Source organism: Zalophus californianus, chromosome 8, assembly GCF_009762305.2.
Source record: "Zalophus californianus isolate mZalCal1 chromosome 8, mZalCal1.pri.v2, whole genome shotgun sequence".
In the NCBI taxonomy this organism is placed as follows: Eukaryota; Metazoa; Chordata; class Mammalia; order Carnivora; family Otariidae; genus Zalophus; species Zalophus californianus.
In genome coordinates this window covers 7,337,631-7,356,227 of record NC_045602.1, presented here as the reverse complement: position 1 = coordinate 7,356,227, position 18,597 = coordinate 7,337,631, and the positions used below count along the sequence as shown (strand labels likewise).

The window sequence follows — 18,597 nt, the reverse complement described above, 5'->3', positions numbered from 1 at the left end:
ATTTTCTCAGAGCACAACCTGGTACCATGAAAAGGATAAAGGTTGGGAGGCTTCCCCAAATTCTTCATGGGCTACCTTCCATTCCAATGAAGCGTTACACTGAGTTATGTATAAAATAGATACAACTGTAAAGAAATAACACAGATGCCTTCACTAGTGTCTTCTTTGACTGAAAATGGCTACTTAGAAAAGAAAACCCAAAGTGACTGCAAAATTGCCCTAAGGAGGGATTCCATTCTGTTCTACAGGTTTTACTGAGCACCAATAGGGCCACCGATTTTCTTATTAGACTGTTGGCTCGATTCAGCAATATTTTGGAATTTCTGATTAAATTGTTTTTGAGAGGACTTGACTAAGGAATTTTATCTTAGTGTTCAGGGCAACCAGATTTTTGGCAACAGCACAAATAAAGACCCAGGACAAAAAGTAAAATATGAGTAACATGCAGTGTTATGCACATATTTATCTTGAAGGTTACAGGAGTGGAACAAGCAGATTTCAGATTCTAGAATTCTGTCTTCTGCTTTTTAGTTCACAGACCATGGGAGAAGTGAAAGAATTGATAAAAATGCAATCATTCTGTACCTTTCCTTATTTTCGGGTTGGACTGGACTTCCAGGATCACGGTTGTTACTGTATCTGCATACATATCATTGGAAGGGTTTGCCAGCCACTGTGAAGCAAAAGGCAGAATTAGAAAGGTGTGAATAGGGCCGACCACAAAAGCTGTGAGCTCTACCTGCTAATGCACGGAGTGTACATATGGGACTTTGTGTCGTGCATTTTCACTGACTGAAACTAACCTGAAATTAATAATGCTGGACTTCTCTAAGATGTACTGAGTGCTTCCTCTGTGGCAAGGGCTTTATGGGCATCCCCACACTTGATCCTCAGAACACCTTCATTTTACAGAGGTCACTTGCATGAGGTAACACAGCAGTAACTCAGGTACTGGGATCAAATGCAGATCCCTGAGCACTGGGTTTCATCAGCACACAACATGGGAAGAAGGCAGTATTTTTAAACACTTCCTTTTGTTTCCCACACGAAGCCTAGGAACCTTTGCCCCTGCACATGCCCAGGGCTCCAAGACGGTTTTCCTCCTCTGCCAGATGAATGTGGGACCAGGTGAATTATTTCAGGAACAAGTGCCTTCCCTAATGTGTGAGGGGCGCGTGAGGGGCGCGTGAGGGGCTCGTCGGTTGAGCGTCCTCTTGATTTCAGTTCAGGTCGTGGTCTTGGGGTTGTGAGGTGGAGCCCTGTGCGTGGGCTCTGTGCTCAGCAGGGAGGCTGCTTTAAGATTCTTTCCCTCTACCCCTCTCAAAGCTTGTGCATGTGTACTTTCTCTCTCCCTCTCTCTAAAAGAAATGGCCAAAATCTTAAAAAAATAAATAAAAATCTGTAAGATCAGAACAGCAGACCATCTAGATGGAGAACTTACATAGGATTCTACCTTGAGGCAAAGAACGAGATGAGGTACCTCCCTGGATCATTTGGTTCCAGGATTCACTTTGAAAGTCCTTCTTTAAACTTAACAGATGCCAAGTTATCAAAATCAACCATCAAATTAATTTGGTGTCTGGGTTCCAAATTCTACCAGTAGGAATTTAAAATTCTAATAGTAGGAACCACACACAATGGTTTCTAGCCTTTGTGTATTTGGGTCAAATTAATATTGCTTATTTGAATTTTCAAAATTCCACTCTTAAGAGTGCTGTGTGACAAGTCTATTTGTTTCAATGTAACAGAATTTGATTTTTATCTTGAAAATGTTAGATATTTTGATATAAGTGAAGACATCCAGCGCTATCACAAAATTAGTTGGGACTTCTCATATGAGACCTATATTCACTACACATACTAGATATTAAGCCTTAATTTAACATTAGTTCCATTTCTTTTTTTTTTTTTTAAGATTTTATTTATTTATTTGACAGAGAGAAACACAGCGAGAGAGGGAACACAAGCAGGGGGAGTGAGAGAGGGAGAAGCAGGCTTCCCGCCGAGCAGGGAGCCCGATGTGGGGCCCTATCCCAGGACCCTGGGATCATGACCTGAGCCGAAGGCAGACGCTTAACGACTGAGCCACCCAGGCGCCCCTCATTTCTTTTCTTTTCTTTTTAACTAGGCTCCACACCGGGCATGGAGCCCAACGCGAGGCTTGAACTCATGATCCTGAGATCAAAACCTGAGCTGAGACCATTGAGTTGGATGCTCAACGGACTGAGCCACCCAGTTGCCCTTAATATTAGTTTCTATGTTATTGGAACTATGTAGAAAATGCCCAGCTATGTCATATTTAAAGCTGATTTGGGCAAGAAAAATAAGCGCGCGCGCGCACACACACACACACACACATTTTTCCTGATGGAGAAGAAACAAATTTTCTCTACAATTATATGTGAAGTCTTAAAATTTTTTCCCCTCCTTGTTAAGGTAAATGATCATATCTTACTTCTAATACCACCATTCCTGGCTCCTGTATGACAGTGATATTTCTGAATACTTTCAGAGCAGGTTTTTCTTGAATTTCTAATTCTTCCACATCACCTGAAAAAAAGAGTATCAAGATGTATATAATTTTCTAATAATCTTCCAGAGGCATTATTCCTTTGTTTATAGAGACAGCTGAAATAAATCTGATACACAATGAAAAAATTACCCATTTGTGTACTTAGATTTCAAATAACTAAGTAAGTTTTATGTGAACTGCTTGTAGCAACTGAAAGATCTCAACATGTACTTAAAAAACTCATATAACGAGCCAGGATTTACCTTGGACCCTCAACATTTTTTCAGTCACGAACTTTGGTGATTGTCAAACATCTGTGTCTATGTAAGAGATTTAGCCACTAGCGTCTTAAAATTTAACATGAGACTAGTCAACTACTTCCAACTAGTCACTTCTGCCTTCTGTCTTCATAGACTTCATCATTCTACAGGAATATTCTGTTGTTTAAGAGACTTTTCTGGTCCTCCCAGGAACCTCTTAATTAAGGGTTAATTTTATTAGCTTTCTGTATTATGACCTATAATTCTAATATGAGGATCTGAAGTAAAAGAAAAGAAGATTTTCTTTCTACTGGTTTATTTTATGGTTGTATTTTGCTATTTGAATTATGAAGAGCATATTAATATAAAGTATAATTTATTATTCCAGTGTTCCTGCTTATTAGAGGGAATCCACACCTTTTAACTTAGTCAGTGCCCCTCATTATGTTCATGCCCCAAAATCTCTAGCTCCGAATGGTCTAATATGAAAACAGAATAGGTTTGCTGTTTTACTGGCCTTTGGCCAGTGGTCATGTGTTCTTGTAAAACCTGCTATATAGACTGGTCCTGATGGAACCAGAAAACTTATTTTCTGAATAAGAAAAAAAATAAATGAAATTTAGCAATAGCATACACTAAAGTGGATTTTAAACACGAGGAGCAAAGATTACTGATATTTTTAGAATTTTCAGTGGATCAAGGATAAGTATAACACAATTTAAAAAATTTATGAGTACACTTTCAAAAATTCCCCGAAGTTGAGAACATGTCCAAGCGAAGTACAAATAAAATTTGTGCAAATTCTGAGACAATTTCCCAAATCAAGTAACATCCTTTCCCAGATATATACTTATCTTACTCAAAAGCAGAAAACAATTAGGTGCATTTTAATAAATACACACACCTGTCAATTTCTGTAGTTGGTAATAGAGCAAATTAAAAGGACCGGTATAGGGAATGGCTTGCGTCTGTTTCACAGTGCTCATGGCCAGGTCAGTATAATCTGAAGAGGAAACAGAATACATACACTTCAAGTAACAATACCAGTCACACAAAATACAATCTGCAATCTACAATCGGCACATACAGGGGGAGAGGGAAGTTAAAGCAAGGTAAACAAGAACATGTTTTTCAGAAAGCGTACAAGGTACTCCTTAATCTCTCCCCACCCTGCATTTCCCCCTTTAACTCCCTACACCCACCCCTGCTCCCCGACTAGTTAGCTTATGCTTCAGCTATAAGACAGCAGCCTCACCGCCCTGAAAACATCGGGTCCCTGCAGGTCTCCAAGCCAGTACCCAGCTGTCCTCTGCTGTCTTCCGGGCTTGGCCACTTCCGACAACCCTTCACCACGCGGCACAAGTGCTCAAAACCTTTCCCGACTCTGCTAGACCTGTTTGTTCTCTCCTCACAAACTTAGGCACTTCTCTACGTCACGCAGCACGGCGACTAGCTCTGGACAAGAACACTTCTCTCATGAGGCAGCCTCCAGGGGCCGGGGCTATGCTCTGTAGCCCATCTTTAGTACTCCAGCACCCGGCACGGTGCCTGGCCCAGAGTAAGACCGCACCCACCGCTGGAGAGGGGGACAAGTTATACTGCACCTGCGTGGTGCACTAAAGCTGACCGCCAGCCCAGCTCACAGATGGAACACCTAAACACTGCCATTTCTTATCCTTTCATAAAGCACTCATACTCCATGAGTGCTTGCTTTATTATGCATAAAACGGAGCACAGTTTATTTAATGTGATACCAAATTTACGGCAAAAGTAATGGTGGGGGCGCCTGGGTGGCTCAGCTGGTTAAGCGACTGCCTTCGGCTCAGGTCATGATCCTGGAGTCCCGGGATCGAGTCCTGCATCGGGCTCCCTGCTGCTCAGCAGGGAGTCTGCTTCTCCCTCTGACCCTCCTCCCTCTCATGTGCTCTCTCTCTCTCTCTCATTCTTGCTCTCTCAAATAAATAAATAAAATCTTTAAAAACAAAACAAAAAAACAAAAGTAATGGTGGCCCAGCATCCATATAGACACACAACATAAAGGCCCAGCAAGCGATGTAAAAGTCTAGGTCATAAAGATCAAAATGCGTGAGTGGGGAATCCAAGGTACTTCAGAAAATAAAAGTACCAGGACTCCACTGTGAAAGGTGGAAAACAGGCTTGTCAAGGGTCAGCAGGAGTGGTCAACCTTAGAGGTGAACTTATGTTCCCAGTTAAGAAAAAAGTCCACAAAGAATTCAAACATTTAAATAGTTCAAGGAAGATTTCTCCCCCCGTTAAGTTATGTGCATTACTAACCCATCAATTTCTGTTACTTGGCTGTTACTTAAAATTTGGCCATTAGTAAGAGAAGATTTCATAGATCTTCTTTCAATGTGAAAATCAATTTATATTTGATAATTAATAGTATACTTACTGGAGAGGTCACAAGGAGAAAGTATGTGATAATTAAAGTTTCTTTTAACAAGTATTCCCGAGACCCGCTGGCCTTGTTCTGGTTTTTTGTCTGCTAAAAAGCCCATGACCTATTTAAAACAAAAAAAAAGGAGGAGAAATTTCCAATTTTGGAAAATGCAATTTTTCAGATACTCAATCCTAATGATGGCCATTAGGCACGTGAAATCAAAAGTCGGACGCTTAACCGACTGCACTGCCCAGGTGCCCCTCTAGTTAAACGAATTTTTAAATGCTGATTATATTTCTTGAAGGTTTATAATGTATAATGTATAACGGCCTAATAAAAACTCTGGGGGTGCCTGGGGGGCTCAGTCAGTTAAGTGTCTGCCTTCAGCTCAGGTCATGATTCCAGGGTCCTGGGACTGAGCCCCGCACTGGGCTCCCTGCTTCTCCCTCTCCCTCTGCTGCTCCCCCTGCTTGTGTGCTCTCTCTGTCTGTCAAATAAGTAAATAAAATCTTTAAAAAAATAAAGCAAAAATAAAAACTCTGAAAAGTCCTGCTGTAAAGAAAGCAGCTTAATTTTGTTCAACTCCGCTTCTCCTAAATTGTCTGACTATAAAATTCTTCCCCCTCCCCAAATCTCAACCAGCAGAGTTTGGGAAATTTAATTCTTAGATTCCTAACTGAATACATTTTTCTATAGGTACAAGGTTGCTTCCACTAAACTGGCCACTGGAAAGTTTTGGGAATAGGAGTTAATTCAGGAGTAAATAAATACAACCATCTGTCCTTTGGCAACAAAAGTCTCACATCTTAACTTAGTTGCTAACTTTTTTTCCTCTCAAACTCAACCGCAAGGAAGGATATTCATCAGTTAGCCTTCTCATATCTGGCTCATTATATATTAAAAGAATTGCTGTAAAGTTGCTCATTAATACATGTCTGATACTTAAACCTTCAGATAAATCATTAAAAATTCCCCTTAGAAGTATCTTAAAAAAAATCCTTAACAGGAGGTACAAATGCAGATGCCCTTACATCATCCTTCTAAAATCTCAGGTAAGATTTTTAACTATTTTAAATTCTGAAAATACTGTATTTCAGCATCAAACATGGACAAATTTTTATAAGTTCTATCATACCACATACATGTTTAAACATATGAGCCTATCTTTAGATTCTTTGGGAGGAGGGCCAGTGGACAGAAATAGTGTATTAGATGTAGTAATAAAACAGTAATGAGTATTTGTTTATTCTCAGACACAGGGAGGAAAAGGAAGTGGAGATGTGGATTACAAAGCTACCGAATTCAACTGCATTAAGATCTAATGTACTTGAAAACTTCCTACATGAAGAAATGAATTAGTAGGACCAGAAGAAGACCTGAAAAAGCATATGGATAAAATTTTTATACAATACTAAGTAGACAGAAATCATCATTAAGGACATTATCTTGCTTTGATGAAAAGTCTGTATTTTTAAGAAGTATACCTTTCCCTTTAGAAAAGACCTGGATAAGATTAGAAACCACCACCTTTTACCTTGGCTAGCTTTTCTCCTCTGAAATTCAAGGTCACAGCTTCTGTATTCCGAGGATTATGAACCTCTATGTGAACTTCATCATTGTCCTCATATTCTCGAATCAGGGCTGCTTTCAATCTGGCCATTTCGTTCTGTTCTCCATGGACTAAAATCTACATAGAATGAATTGTAAGAATAGCCAAACTATGGAAAGAGCCAAGATGTCTATCAACAGAGGAATGGATATATATATACAATGGAATATTATGCAGCCGTCAAAAAACCTGCAATCTTGCCATTTGCAACGACGTTGACGGAACTAGAGGGTATTATGCTAAGTGAAATAAGTCAATCAGAGAAAGACATGTATCATATGATCTCACTGATATGAGGAATTCTTAATCTCAGGAAACAAACTGAGGGTTGCTGGAGTGGTGGGGGGTGGGAGGGACGGGGTGGCTGGGTGATAGACATTGGGTAGGGTATGTGCTACGGTGAGCGCTGTGAATTGTGTAAGACTGATGAATCACAGACGTGTACCTATGAAAGAAATAATACATTATATGTTTAAAAAAAGAAAGAGACGATAGTAGGAAGGGAAAAATGAAGGGAGGGAAATCGGAGTGGGAGACGAACCATGAGAGACTATGGACTCTGAGAAACAAACTGAGGGTTCTAGAGGGGAGGGGGGGTTAGGGGATGGGTTAGCCTGGTGATGGGTATTAAAGAGGGCACGTATTGAATGCAGCACTGGTGTTATACGCAAACAATGAATCATGGAACACTACATCAAAAATTAATGATGTAATGTACGGTGATTAACATAACATAATAAAATTAAATTAAAAAAAGTGAATGAATTTGAAGAGAGCACAGGGAAACATCCTCAGTTCAGCTTAATGATGGCCCCTATCTGACTTTAATATGTGCAACAGACATATACTTGATGTTATTAAACGTGACAACTTTGAAGGACCTCCCGTCAATCAAACTTGTACAGTTATTTTCATTCTGTTTGGCTTTAAAAATCCTGAAGTAGAACTATTTTAAGTGAGAGTAAAGACACTTCTACTTCAGATGTTCCCACTAGTGAGATACACAACTTTACGGAAGCTGGACTTTTTCTAGACTTCTATGTTCAACTATAAAGGGCTGCACCACGTGACTTCTGTAGCCTCTGCCAGCTTTAGACATAGGATTCTTCGACGAAACCATTGCTACTCTTACTAATGCAGAGAACACCCACAGTTTTCTTTAGGTTTCTTAATACAAGACCTTCAAAAGAAGATTTTTATGGGGAAAGAAAAAGACTTGATATTTTCTTCCGTTTATTATAGTAACACCAAATAAAATATTTCAGAACCAAATGAAATTGCCTTTGAGGGGTATTTACAACAACTGTATTAGATACTGGTCTCTTCCCACTCACTTCTATAATCTGTATTTTACAAGACAGATCATTCTTAACCTACAGACTCCTGGTAGATGATTTCTGGCCTGGGCTCACAGAAGCCTACCTGGCATCACTTGTAGGCAGCAGCATATGACCGAGTAAAGAGCCCGGCTTTGAGGCCTGGCTGCTCAAACACAAGTCCTGGCTCCATAGGTGCTTCCTAGCTACGGAAACTCGGGCAAGTTACTTAATATCTCAGTTTTCTCATCTACAAATAGTTGTTGGTTGTAAGGAGTAAGCAAGTTGATGCATGTAAACCAGAGTACAGAGTGCCTGGTTGGCTCAGTCAGCAGAGCACGTGACTCTTGAGCTCGGGGTTGTAAGTCTGAGCCCCATGTCCGGTGTAGAGATTACTCAGAACATGCGCACAGTACCTGGCACATGGTAAATAATAAATGCTAGCCGTTACCTATGGTTACCACTAACACTATTGTTATTCTATCACGTAGATATACTTTTGCTGACCTGGTTATTGAAGGAAGGTAAGCATCGAGTTCAGTCCTGTCAGCAGAGAGAGAGCCTGGAGAGCAATGAAATGGGACTGAGGATGAGGTGGTGAGCGCCGAGAGAAGGGGGCACTGCAACGCTTCCTCCCCGGCTTTAACATGTGGGAGCGTTCCCGTGAACCACATCCACTAGGGAACCTCTGTGAGGAGCCTGCGCTGTGACGAAATTCACAAAGCTAAAAAGTAGATGAGGGATTTTTCTCCACCCAAGACTCTGCTTATCGAGTAAGGGCCACTGGCAAATCCCTGTGAGGACTTCCAGGCTAGAAAGAACTCAAAAATTAACAGAGGAGCACATGAAAGGACGCTCAACATCATCAGTCATTAGGGAAGTGAGAATCAAAACCACAATGAGATACCGCTTCACGCTTATTAGGAGTGGCTGTAATTACAAAAAGGCAAACAACAAGTGTTGGCAAGGATATGGAGAAGTCGAATGCTTGTGCCCTGCTGGGGGGTTGCAGAATGGTGCAGCCACTTTGGGAAGTTGAGTGACTCCTCCAAAAGTTAACAGAATGACCCTACGATCTGGCGAGCCCACTCCTTCGTGTATATTCAAAAGAAGTGAGAACAGGGACTCACACAGATACTTAGAGGCCAGTGTTCACCGCAGCATGCATATACCACGTGCATGTGTGTGGTCTATACATACAACGGAATGTTGGTCACCCACACAGAAGAAGGGAGTTCTGATACGTGCTACAATATGGATGGACCTTGAGCACATTCTGTTAAGTGCTGTAGGATTTCACCTTCATGCAATACCTAGGCCAGGCATATTGAGAGAGACAGAAAGTAAACTGGAGGTTGCCTAGGGCTGGGGAGGAGGAAATGGGGAATTTTTGCTTAATAGGTACAGTTTCTCTTGGTTGCACAACACCATGAATATGATTCATGCCACGGAACTGCACACTTAAAAATGATTAAAATTGCAACTTCTATGTTATATATATTTTACCACAATGAAAAAAATTTTAGGAAAAAAAACTAACAAAAGGCTATTTCATCTAAACTACTTTTCAATAAGTCTAGAAAGGGCACTTCATCTGTTTCCACATACATGTTCCCCAAGTGTCTGTTGATTAAAAATATGTATATTTTTTTAGCTTTCCTTTCTTATTCCCTCCCCAGCCCCACTAAAATAGAATTGTTATTTTCGTATTACATGAAACTTAAAAAATATAAACAGATCACATCAGTAAGGAGCTATGTGATTTCATATCTATTTGGATCTTTAATTTTTTACTATTATATGATTTGTCTTTCTCTCTTTCCGTATTATTAAGCATTTACTCCATGCCAGGCACCGTATTACATGCTTTAGATCTATGTTCTCTCATCCCTTCCTCACAATTACCTTACGAGGTATCATTATCACCCCTATTTACAATTGGGGCACAGAGAGGTTAAGTAACTTGCCCAGGGTTACCCAGCAAGTAAGGGGTGGAGCTGGGATTCAAAACAAGCAGTCATAAGCAAAGCCCATGCTCTTAAGTTACTGGGGAGGCTGCAGAAAATGAGAGAAAGAGCACTGGAGTTGGGCCTGGGGGATCTGATGAGGGACCTCGGGTAAATGGAGACACAGTGCACAGCTTGCCCAACTCAGAGGGGAGCTGCAAAGGTCAGGTCCAAGTGCTCACAGAAGCCTTCTGCAAAAAGGGCTACCTTAATGACAGGCAGTGTTTGATTTGAAAACCAGGTGCAGTTTCTTGGGTATGTTTCCTTCCCCTTTAACGTTATAAATCAAATTCATAGACTAACCACATGAGGCGGTTTCAAAGCACGAATAAATTCACTGGTTTGCTGGTAATCTGTGTGAGCAGAGAAAGAAATGTAATCAACAGACATTTTCAGTGGTAACTTCTGTCCAGACATGGTAGTGATTTCTTCTGGCTCAGACATGATATGCTGTTAAAAAAAAAAATAAAAATAAAAGAAACAAAACAAATAAACTACCCAATCAGAAAAGAAAAGGTACATTTTCTACTTGTTAACGCAGCCACAAACTCTTACATTAAATTTGGGACCTTTAGCACAAAAAGCCTTCTAACAATTTACTTAGTAAATATCAAATACTTATTTTCTTGGTTGAGCAAATATTTAATCAGGAAAGTAAGCAAGTTAACTAAAATTCAATGTACTTGGAGTATTGGAAGTGGCAACTGTAACTTATGACCAGAAAGGCAAACTTGGATTCCCAACTATTCTCGTGTTCTAAAAAGTCACTTTTCAGACAGGTGTGTTTCTGTTCTGGAAATCTATTTTAAATACATAGCCAACACTGTCTGTGTGACTTAGAGAATATGCTAAAGTAATAAAAAATGGTCGAAATGGAGAATCACGAGGTATTTTTAAAAATAAGTTCTAGAAGAGGAGAGAAGAGGACGTGATGCTTGGATGTTCAGAAACTGCCTCTGGAGCTCTGCAAGCATTTCCTACCATGTGTACATCCCTAAGAGTCAACATCAACCGTTGTGTATCAACAGGAAGATGGGCAATCGACCCAAACACCTTCTGTGACCTTTCAAGAGAACATACACTGGCAAACTTCTTCTTCACTGAATGAGGGTATCCACGTTTTTGCGTCTGTCTCAAATAAGTTCCTTTCCACAGTTTTTACTGCGAATAGATGGGTGCTTCTCAGGCTTTAATGGGCCGCTTTAATGGGCCACCTTGGCAATTCTGATTAGAATAACACGGTGGTTTAAGACCATGGCTGACCTTGGCAAGCGTCCCTTCCACACAGTACCCTGCTATAATGACGCCATTCCTCTTATCCGTGCACCAGCTTTCAAAGAGCTCTCTGGATAAGCCGCTCTGCATCATGCCTGGGGAGGCCATGACGACGCTGGGGCCAATGTCATCAAAATGATCCATGCTCTAAGAGGGGAAAAGGGATGATAAAGGCATGCTGAGTACCAGGGTTAGGTAAGGCATTCCTCGTTTTTAAAGAAGAACAAAAAGCTAGGTAAAAAGATTAATCACATTACTGAAAGGGCCTCCATGAGACTAGTAAACATTTTAAGTCCAATTTCTAAGTTCCTAAACAAGGTAGGCTAGGAATGAAAGGAGAACAAAGTGATAAAAGGCAGTTAGTTCACACTGACCTTCTAAATCTCCTACTGGTGTTAATGGGCTATTAGGACCATTTTCATTGCTAGGGAGGTGGGCAGGAAAAAAGTAAGAGTCAAAACGGCTTTCTATCCGCCCAAGATAGAACTCTGAGAGAATTTTCCCCTCACAATGGCCTTGCGTGCTTCATGAAGATTTTGAGCCGGCCTAGAAATCCAACCGGAAAGTTCAACATTGTTTCTAGGGAAAACTTGGCTCTAACTCTTAAAAATTAACTTAAAAAATAATACTTCATGAATAGAGCCCATTTATAACTGGAAGATGACTTATAACTTGAATTATCAGGGCATAATTAAGATTAAAGCATTAATTTTAATAAAAATATTCTTCTAAAACTATTTTTTTAACTAAAGAAAATCAGATTTTATTGTTTATTGAATGCTCTACAAAAGTAATGACGAAAGTTTTCATACATGGAATTTGCAGTGGGAATCAAAAAGATTAGGTTAGAGTAAGAATAGAAAAACTTAATATATAATGTAAGATTATTTTTCTCATCAGGACTTCCTGTTTCCACGGCAGAGAGACCCAACTTAATCAGCAATACTGAGAATGTATGCAGACTTGGAACAAGTGGCAAAAATTGTTAGGCAGAAAAGAATGCCAGTTGCTAAATTTTTGTGTTCATGAACAAAAATGGTGCCTTGTAGAGAAACAGCGAGACTTCAGCAAGAAGGACTGGGCCTCAGGATCAACGGCAGTAGCTGTGAGCACTACCAACTCATCTGTGTTTATGGGTCCTTCCTCAGCACTCACCTTGAGGTTACTAATGTGCTTGAAAACAAAGGGATTATTGATGTTGATCTGTTTGCGGATTTTGTCATTCATGGCATTTACATACGTCTGGTACACTGCCATGCACTTCTTGGCCAAAGAGGACGCGTAGTATATGGGAATATCATGGAGTTCTGGGTGATTCTGCCAGTACTCATCTAGGGAGATTTTATAAGAAACAAATTTCATTTTGTTGTGAATACAGTTCAAATAATATATAGTTATATATTATTATAGTATATAGTTCAAATAATAAATGAATAAGAAATTCTGACAATCTATAGTTCAAATATAGTTCAAATAGTATATAGTTCAAATAATAAATGAATTATAAGAAATTCTGACAACCAAGAAATTAGCATAGAATTATGTATATACAGAAGTATTTACACCCATATATATTTATACAACTATATATATATTTCCCTCTCACAATTTTTGTAAAAGACTAATTTATGTGTTAATAGCAAAGATATCAAGGTTTGGACCCCCTGGGGTGTTAGAAATACAATTTGTAATTATAAGCACACACGACAATTTGTTCAACGTGTCAGCTCTTTCTGTAGTAATTATTACCCTGGTTAAGGGTAAGCCACATTCAAGACACGGCTGCGCACAGGGCTGGAAAGCCGGGGGTGGGGGTGCTGGTCTTGGTTGTTTTCCTCAAGGCCATCTCCTCTCTCCGGTCCCTTCTGGTCCTTTCCACAGTAGGCCGCGTCCTAATGGCTCTGCACCTGGTAGGCCTCTCACAGGGCTCGGCCCTGCCTGCAGACACCCAGGTAACAGTAAGTGGATGCTCCTTCCTGGGACGCATTCCTAGTGGATCTTGCCTCCTGCCCTCAGGAGGGGCCCTGTTCCACGCTGGCTTCCCATTTTTCCTGGACAGTCTGGGGACACCAATACCTTCCAATACATTCTATCTTGCTTTAGTCAGCTTCCTGTAGGCTGCTTGTAATCGAGGCTCTAGTTCCTGCCCCCTGGTTTCCCTAGTGGCCCTGTAACCCGGAGGCAGGGATGGCTAGCGGCACCGGCAGTGGCTGCCATTTCCTGGCAGTGCTGAGCAGGGCTCCCATAGGTGTCTGCGACCACAGAAAGAGCACACAGGGTCCGCATCTTACAGAAGGAATGGAGGCTCAGAAATACCAAACCCCTTGCCCAAGATACAAGATCACACACCAGAATGTGGGCAGCTGGGATTTGATACCCACAGGTGGCCCAAGGCTCTGGGATGCAGCCTCTGGTTAGAAAGGGTGCTCCTTCTTTCAACACACGTTGGCCCCTCTTGTGCTTTAGCTCCGGGCCAAGGCGCAGAGGCTCTCATGGAGCAGCGGGAGGGACTTCTAGGGTCTGAAGGCTCCCTAGGGGCCCGAGCCTGGCTAGGCTAACATTTTTTTTCAAATTGAAGTATCACTGACATAGGATATCCTATTAGTTTCAGGTGTATATCATAGTGATTCGATATTTTTATACACTACAAAATGATCCCCATGGTAAGTCTAGCTACCATCTGTCACCAAAGTTATTATAATACCACTAACTATATTCCCTATGCTGCAGACTACATTTCCGTAACGTCTTTATCGTCTAACTGGAAGTTTGTACATTTTAATCCCCTTCACCTGTTTTGCTTGACCCCTAAGCCCTCCCACGTCTGGTAAACCAACAGTTTGTTTCCTGTATCTATGAGCCTGTTTCTGTTTGGTTTGTTTGTTCATTTGTTTTTTAGATTCCATGTGTAAGTGAAGTCATATGGCATTTGTCTTTCTCTCTTATTTCACTGCCAAATACCTTCTAAGTCCATACATGTTGCAAATGGCAAGATTTCATCCTTTTTTGTGGTAGAGTAATATTCTCCACTGTCTCTATATACCACATTTTCTTTATCACTCATTCATCAGTGAACACTTAGGTCATTTCCATGTCTTGGCTATTATAAATAATGCTGCAATGGACAGAGGGTGCATATGCCTTTAAATTGGTGTTTTCATTTTCTTTGGATAAAAACCCAGAAGTTAGGACTGCTAGATTATATGGTATTTTGATTTTTAATTTTTTGAGGAGCCTCTGTATGGTGGCTGCACCAATTTACATTCCCACCAACAGTGCACAATGGTTCCTTTGCTCCACATCCTCGCCAACATTTATCTTTTTTTTTTTGTCCTTTAGGTCATAGCCTATCTGGCAGGTGGGAGGTGGTATCTCATCTCACTGCGGTTCTGATTTGCATTCCCCTTGAATGATGAGTGATACTGAGCATCTTTTTATGGGCCTGTTGGACATCCGGATGTCTTCTGTGGAAAAATGTTTTTCCAGTTCTCTGCCCATTTTCTTAATCAAGTTGTTTTTTGATTTTAAGTTCTTTATATAGTTTGGTTATTAACCCTTTACCAGATGTATGATTTGCAAATATCTTCTCCTTTTTTGTTTTGTTTAATATATTTTATTTATTTATTTTTGAAAAAGATTTTATTTATTTGACAGAGACATAGTAAGAGGGAACACAAGCAGGGGGAGGAGAGGGAGAAGCAGGCTTCCCATGGAGCAGGGAGCCCGATGCGGGGCTCAATCCCAGGACCCTGGGACCATGACCTGAGCTGAAGGCAGATGCTTAATGACTGAGCCACCCAGGCGCCCATGTTTAATATGTTTTAAAGAGTTCAAGAAAATTAGCCTGGTACTAACTTAAACTTAAAAATCAAAACTTATTTCTAAATACTAGTGCATGACCTGAAAAGAATGTTATGATCACAATCCCAAGATGTGGAAGGTTTTAAAAACAATTCAGTAGAAGTTTACAGTGAGTAACAGACCATAACTTATTACCTTAGAGAGACACTAAATTCTGAGATAGTTTTAAATAAAAATGTACTCTCAGTATTTCAAAGACTTATCAAAATTAGGCTTTTTGTAGTCAGACTTTGCTAGTTACAAAATAGGACTGCCAAAGTTAAACTTGTTACTGAACACTTAAAAACAGGACAGAAACATTACTGTTTGACTATATTTTTTTAAAAAGCTGCCAAATAGTTTCTGATAATAAAGGAAAATTGTGGGCAATACACTTTTAAAGGAAGTCTTATTTTAGGGGAAAACTCTCATTAAATCCCAAAATATTATAAGAGTAGTATGGTCAAAAGATATCATTTATTCTCCTAGGCACACCCCCATTTAGGAAATGTGTTAAATGCCTAGTATGCAGTTTACAATTATTATTTACATATTATTTCTAATTTTTAAAAACCTTATGAAGATTCATCTCCATCTTACAGATTAGGAAATAGGCTTAAACAAAGGTTGAATAAGGTGGGAATGTTATTTTTCTACTTGACTATAAGTAAAAACTCTATAGAAGGACAGGGATTTTTCCTGTCATGCACATGAAATATTTCCTGCTTTGCCCTCTGGTTTATTCTGCTCATGTTTTTACTGATGTAATTAAAATTTTTAATGGTGTCAAAGTTTTCCATACACTTTTATTTCTCAAGTACCTTGCAATGCATTCTACATACCAAGGTCATATTACTTCTATTTTTGGTGTGTATTTTTATGTATAAATTTTAAGTATCAAAGAAAAAGTTAAATAACTTGCCCCAATGTCACATGGCTAGAACACGGATGAAATTTGAAACCAGTCATTCAAATGGCTATCCTCTATTATACTACATTGTAAGGGAGAATTTAGGTGAAAAGGAGCAAGCAATTGCATAGGGCAGTCCTGGTTCAGAAAAGGAATCATAACCTACGCCCTGATAGTAGACTTGCCAGATAAAAATACCAAATACCAAGTTAAACTTGAATTTCAGAGAAAAAACAAAAGATTTTCAGGGTAAGAATATATATTAAATATTTGGGACACCTATGCTAAAATGGTATTCATTATTTATCTGAAATTCAAGTTTAACTGAATTAAACTTGTGTCTTATATCTTTATGTGCTGAATCTGGCAACCCAATTTGATGATAACAACATGGTTTCCCCTTCCCAATTTCCTCTGTTCTTCAAATTACTTTGTTATGGAGACTTTTTATTTATTTAACTTATTTTAAAGACTTTATTTATTTATTTATTTTAGATAGAGAGAACATGAGTGGCGGGGGGCGGGCAGAGGGAGAGAGAGACTCTCCACTGAGTGAGGAGCCCAACACAGGGCTTGATCCCATGACCCACGAGATCATGACCTGAGCCAAAACCAAGAGTCATTTTAGTATTTCAAAAAATTAGGGTTCAAAACAGTATGTACTCCAATCCTAGTTAAAAATACACAAATGGGGGGTGCCTGGGTGGCTCAGTTGGTTAAGCGACTGCCTTCGGCTCAGGTCATGATCCTGGAGTCCCGGGACCGAGTCCCGCATCAGGCTCCCTGCTCAGCAGTGAGTCTGCTTCTCCCTCGGACCCTCCCCACTCTTCATGCTCTATCTCATTCTCTCTTTCAAATAAATAAATAAAATCTTAAAAAAAAAAAATACACAAATGGGAGTGCCTGGGTGGCTCAGTCATTAAGCGTCTGCCTTCGGCTCAGATCATGATCCCAGGGTCCTGGGATCAAGCCCCGCGTTGGGCTCCCTTCTTTGCGGGAAGCCTGCTTCTCCCTCTCCCACTCCCCCTGCTTGTGTTCCCTCTGTCAAATAAATAAATAAAATCTTTAAAAAAAAAATACACAAATGACTGGAAAGATGTTAAATCTGGATAGTGAGAAAGTGGATGATTTCCTTTTTCTGTTTTTCTCTGTTTTTTAAATACTTCATTGAGCATGTGTAAGTTTTTCTGTAATAAGTAGGAACAATGGGTGCCACTTTTTGCATATATTTATACTTAATGACCCCTTCTAACTCAACCATTCTGCAATGCTATTTGGGGAAAGCACTCTTCTTAAAGACTGTGTATACAGCTTCAGTGTGAAGAACTAGAAATGGTTACATAGAGCTCTTGCTCTCACCTCCATCTGTAGAATAAGGCTAAGTCTATCCCTATTACACTGAAAAGGAAAACAAGGAAAAATGGAGTAAATGACCTCAGCTCAAAAGCTGATCTGTGAGAGATAGGACATGGTAGGAACTGCATTTTCTGTATCCTAAGCCAGTCCAGTTTTCTCTCGGTCCTTTTTTCTAACTGCAAGTCAAATTTATCCTTAGAAGTCTTGAACTAAAGTCTCCCTAAGTGGCGCACCTGGATGGCTCAGTCAGTTGAGTGTCCAACTCCTAATTTCAGCTCAGGTCATGATCTCAGGGGGGTTCCGCGCTCAGGGAGGAGTCTGCTTAAGATTCTCTCCCTCTGCTTGCCCCCCAAATAAATAAATAAATGTTTTTAAAAACTACTAAAATGATGAATACCCTTACTGATAAAAATTTTTCTTTGTATCATATATTTCCCACAGGTGGTACTGCTGGGTCAAAAGGTGACATATTTTTAGGACTCCTGAGGCTCACTGCAGAGAGTTCTGAGGCTGTTGGCAACTTCCAGAAAAGGGCACCACTTATATTCCCAGTAGCAGCGCCCAAGGGTCACTGTTTCTCTGGGCTTTTACAGCACTACATATTTTTAGATGCAGAAACGGAAGCCCAGAAAGGCAGAATGACCTACCCGAGGCCAGGCAATTACCTTGATAGAAAGGCACTCCAAGATTTTGAGAATCCCCCAATAAAAAGGAAAAGGCATACCTAAAATCAAGAGCAGCTCCTGAGCCCTTCCAAGAGCAAAGACAGGAATGAGACCTCTGCCCCCTCTGTTTACAATGTCATGAACAGTGTTACAGAATCTTGCTTCTCGCTCTTCACGCTTCTCATGGATATGGGTCCCATAAGTAGATTCCTAAATGACATGTTAGAAGTATGAGACCAAGACTGATGCTTGCCAAAGAATACAAAAGTTAAACGTCAATAAAATGCAGCGGCAAAGTAATTCATTTCTTCATTAACATGCCATTTACTTGAACACATTGTTATAATACTAATTGAAAAGAAGAGCAAATAAAAACGTTAGAATTCAGATCTGACTAAGCAGTAAAAAGATTTTAGAAAAAGGAATCAGGAAAAAAATTTAAAATAA

At 40.0% G+C, this 18,597-nt stretch overlaps 1 protein-coding gene across 2 annotated transcripts in view; it reads right to left on the bottom strand.

Annotated features, from left to right (window-relative positions):
* The window catches only part of CPSF3 (cleavage and polyadenylation specific factor 3), a 43,699-nt gene that overhangs the window by 9,799 nt on the left and 15,303 nt on the right, over positions 1-18,597 (bottom strand). For both annotated transcript variants that reach the window (XM_027621946.2, XM_027621947.2), the window contains 9 exons: positions 18,210-18,360; positions 12,535-12,710; positions 11,368-11,526; positions 10,408-10,554; positions 6,708-6,860; positions 5,186-5,294; positions 3,677-3,775; positions 2,456-2,550; positions 586-673 (listed from right to left, as the gene is read on the bottom strand). In XM_027621946.2, the coding sequence (XP_027477747.1) occupies positions 586-673; positions 2,456-2,550; positions 3,677-3,775; positions 5,186-5,294; positions 6,708-6,860; positions 10,408-10,554; positions 11,368-11,526; positions 12,535-12,710; positions 18,210-18,360 (1,177 nt within the window). The remainder of the gene's footprint in view (positions 1-585; positions 674-2,455; positions 2,551-3,676; positions 3,776-5,185; positions 5,295-6,707; positions 6,861-10,407; positions 10,555-11,367; positions 11,527-12,534; positions 12,711-18,209; positions 18,361-18,597) is intronic.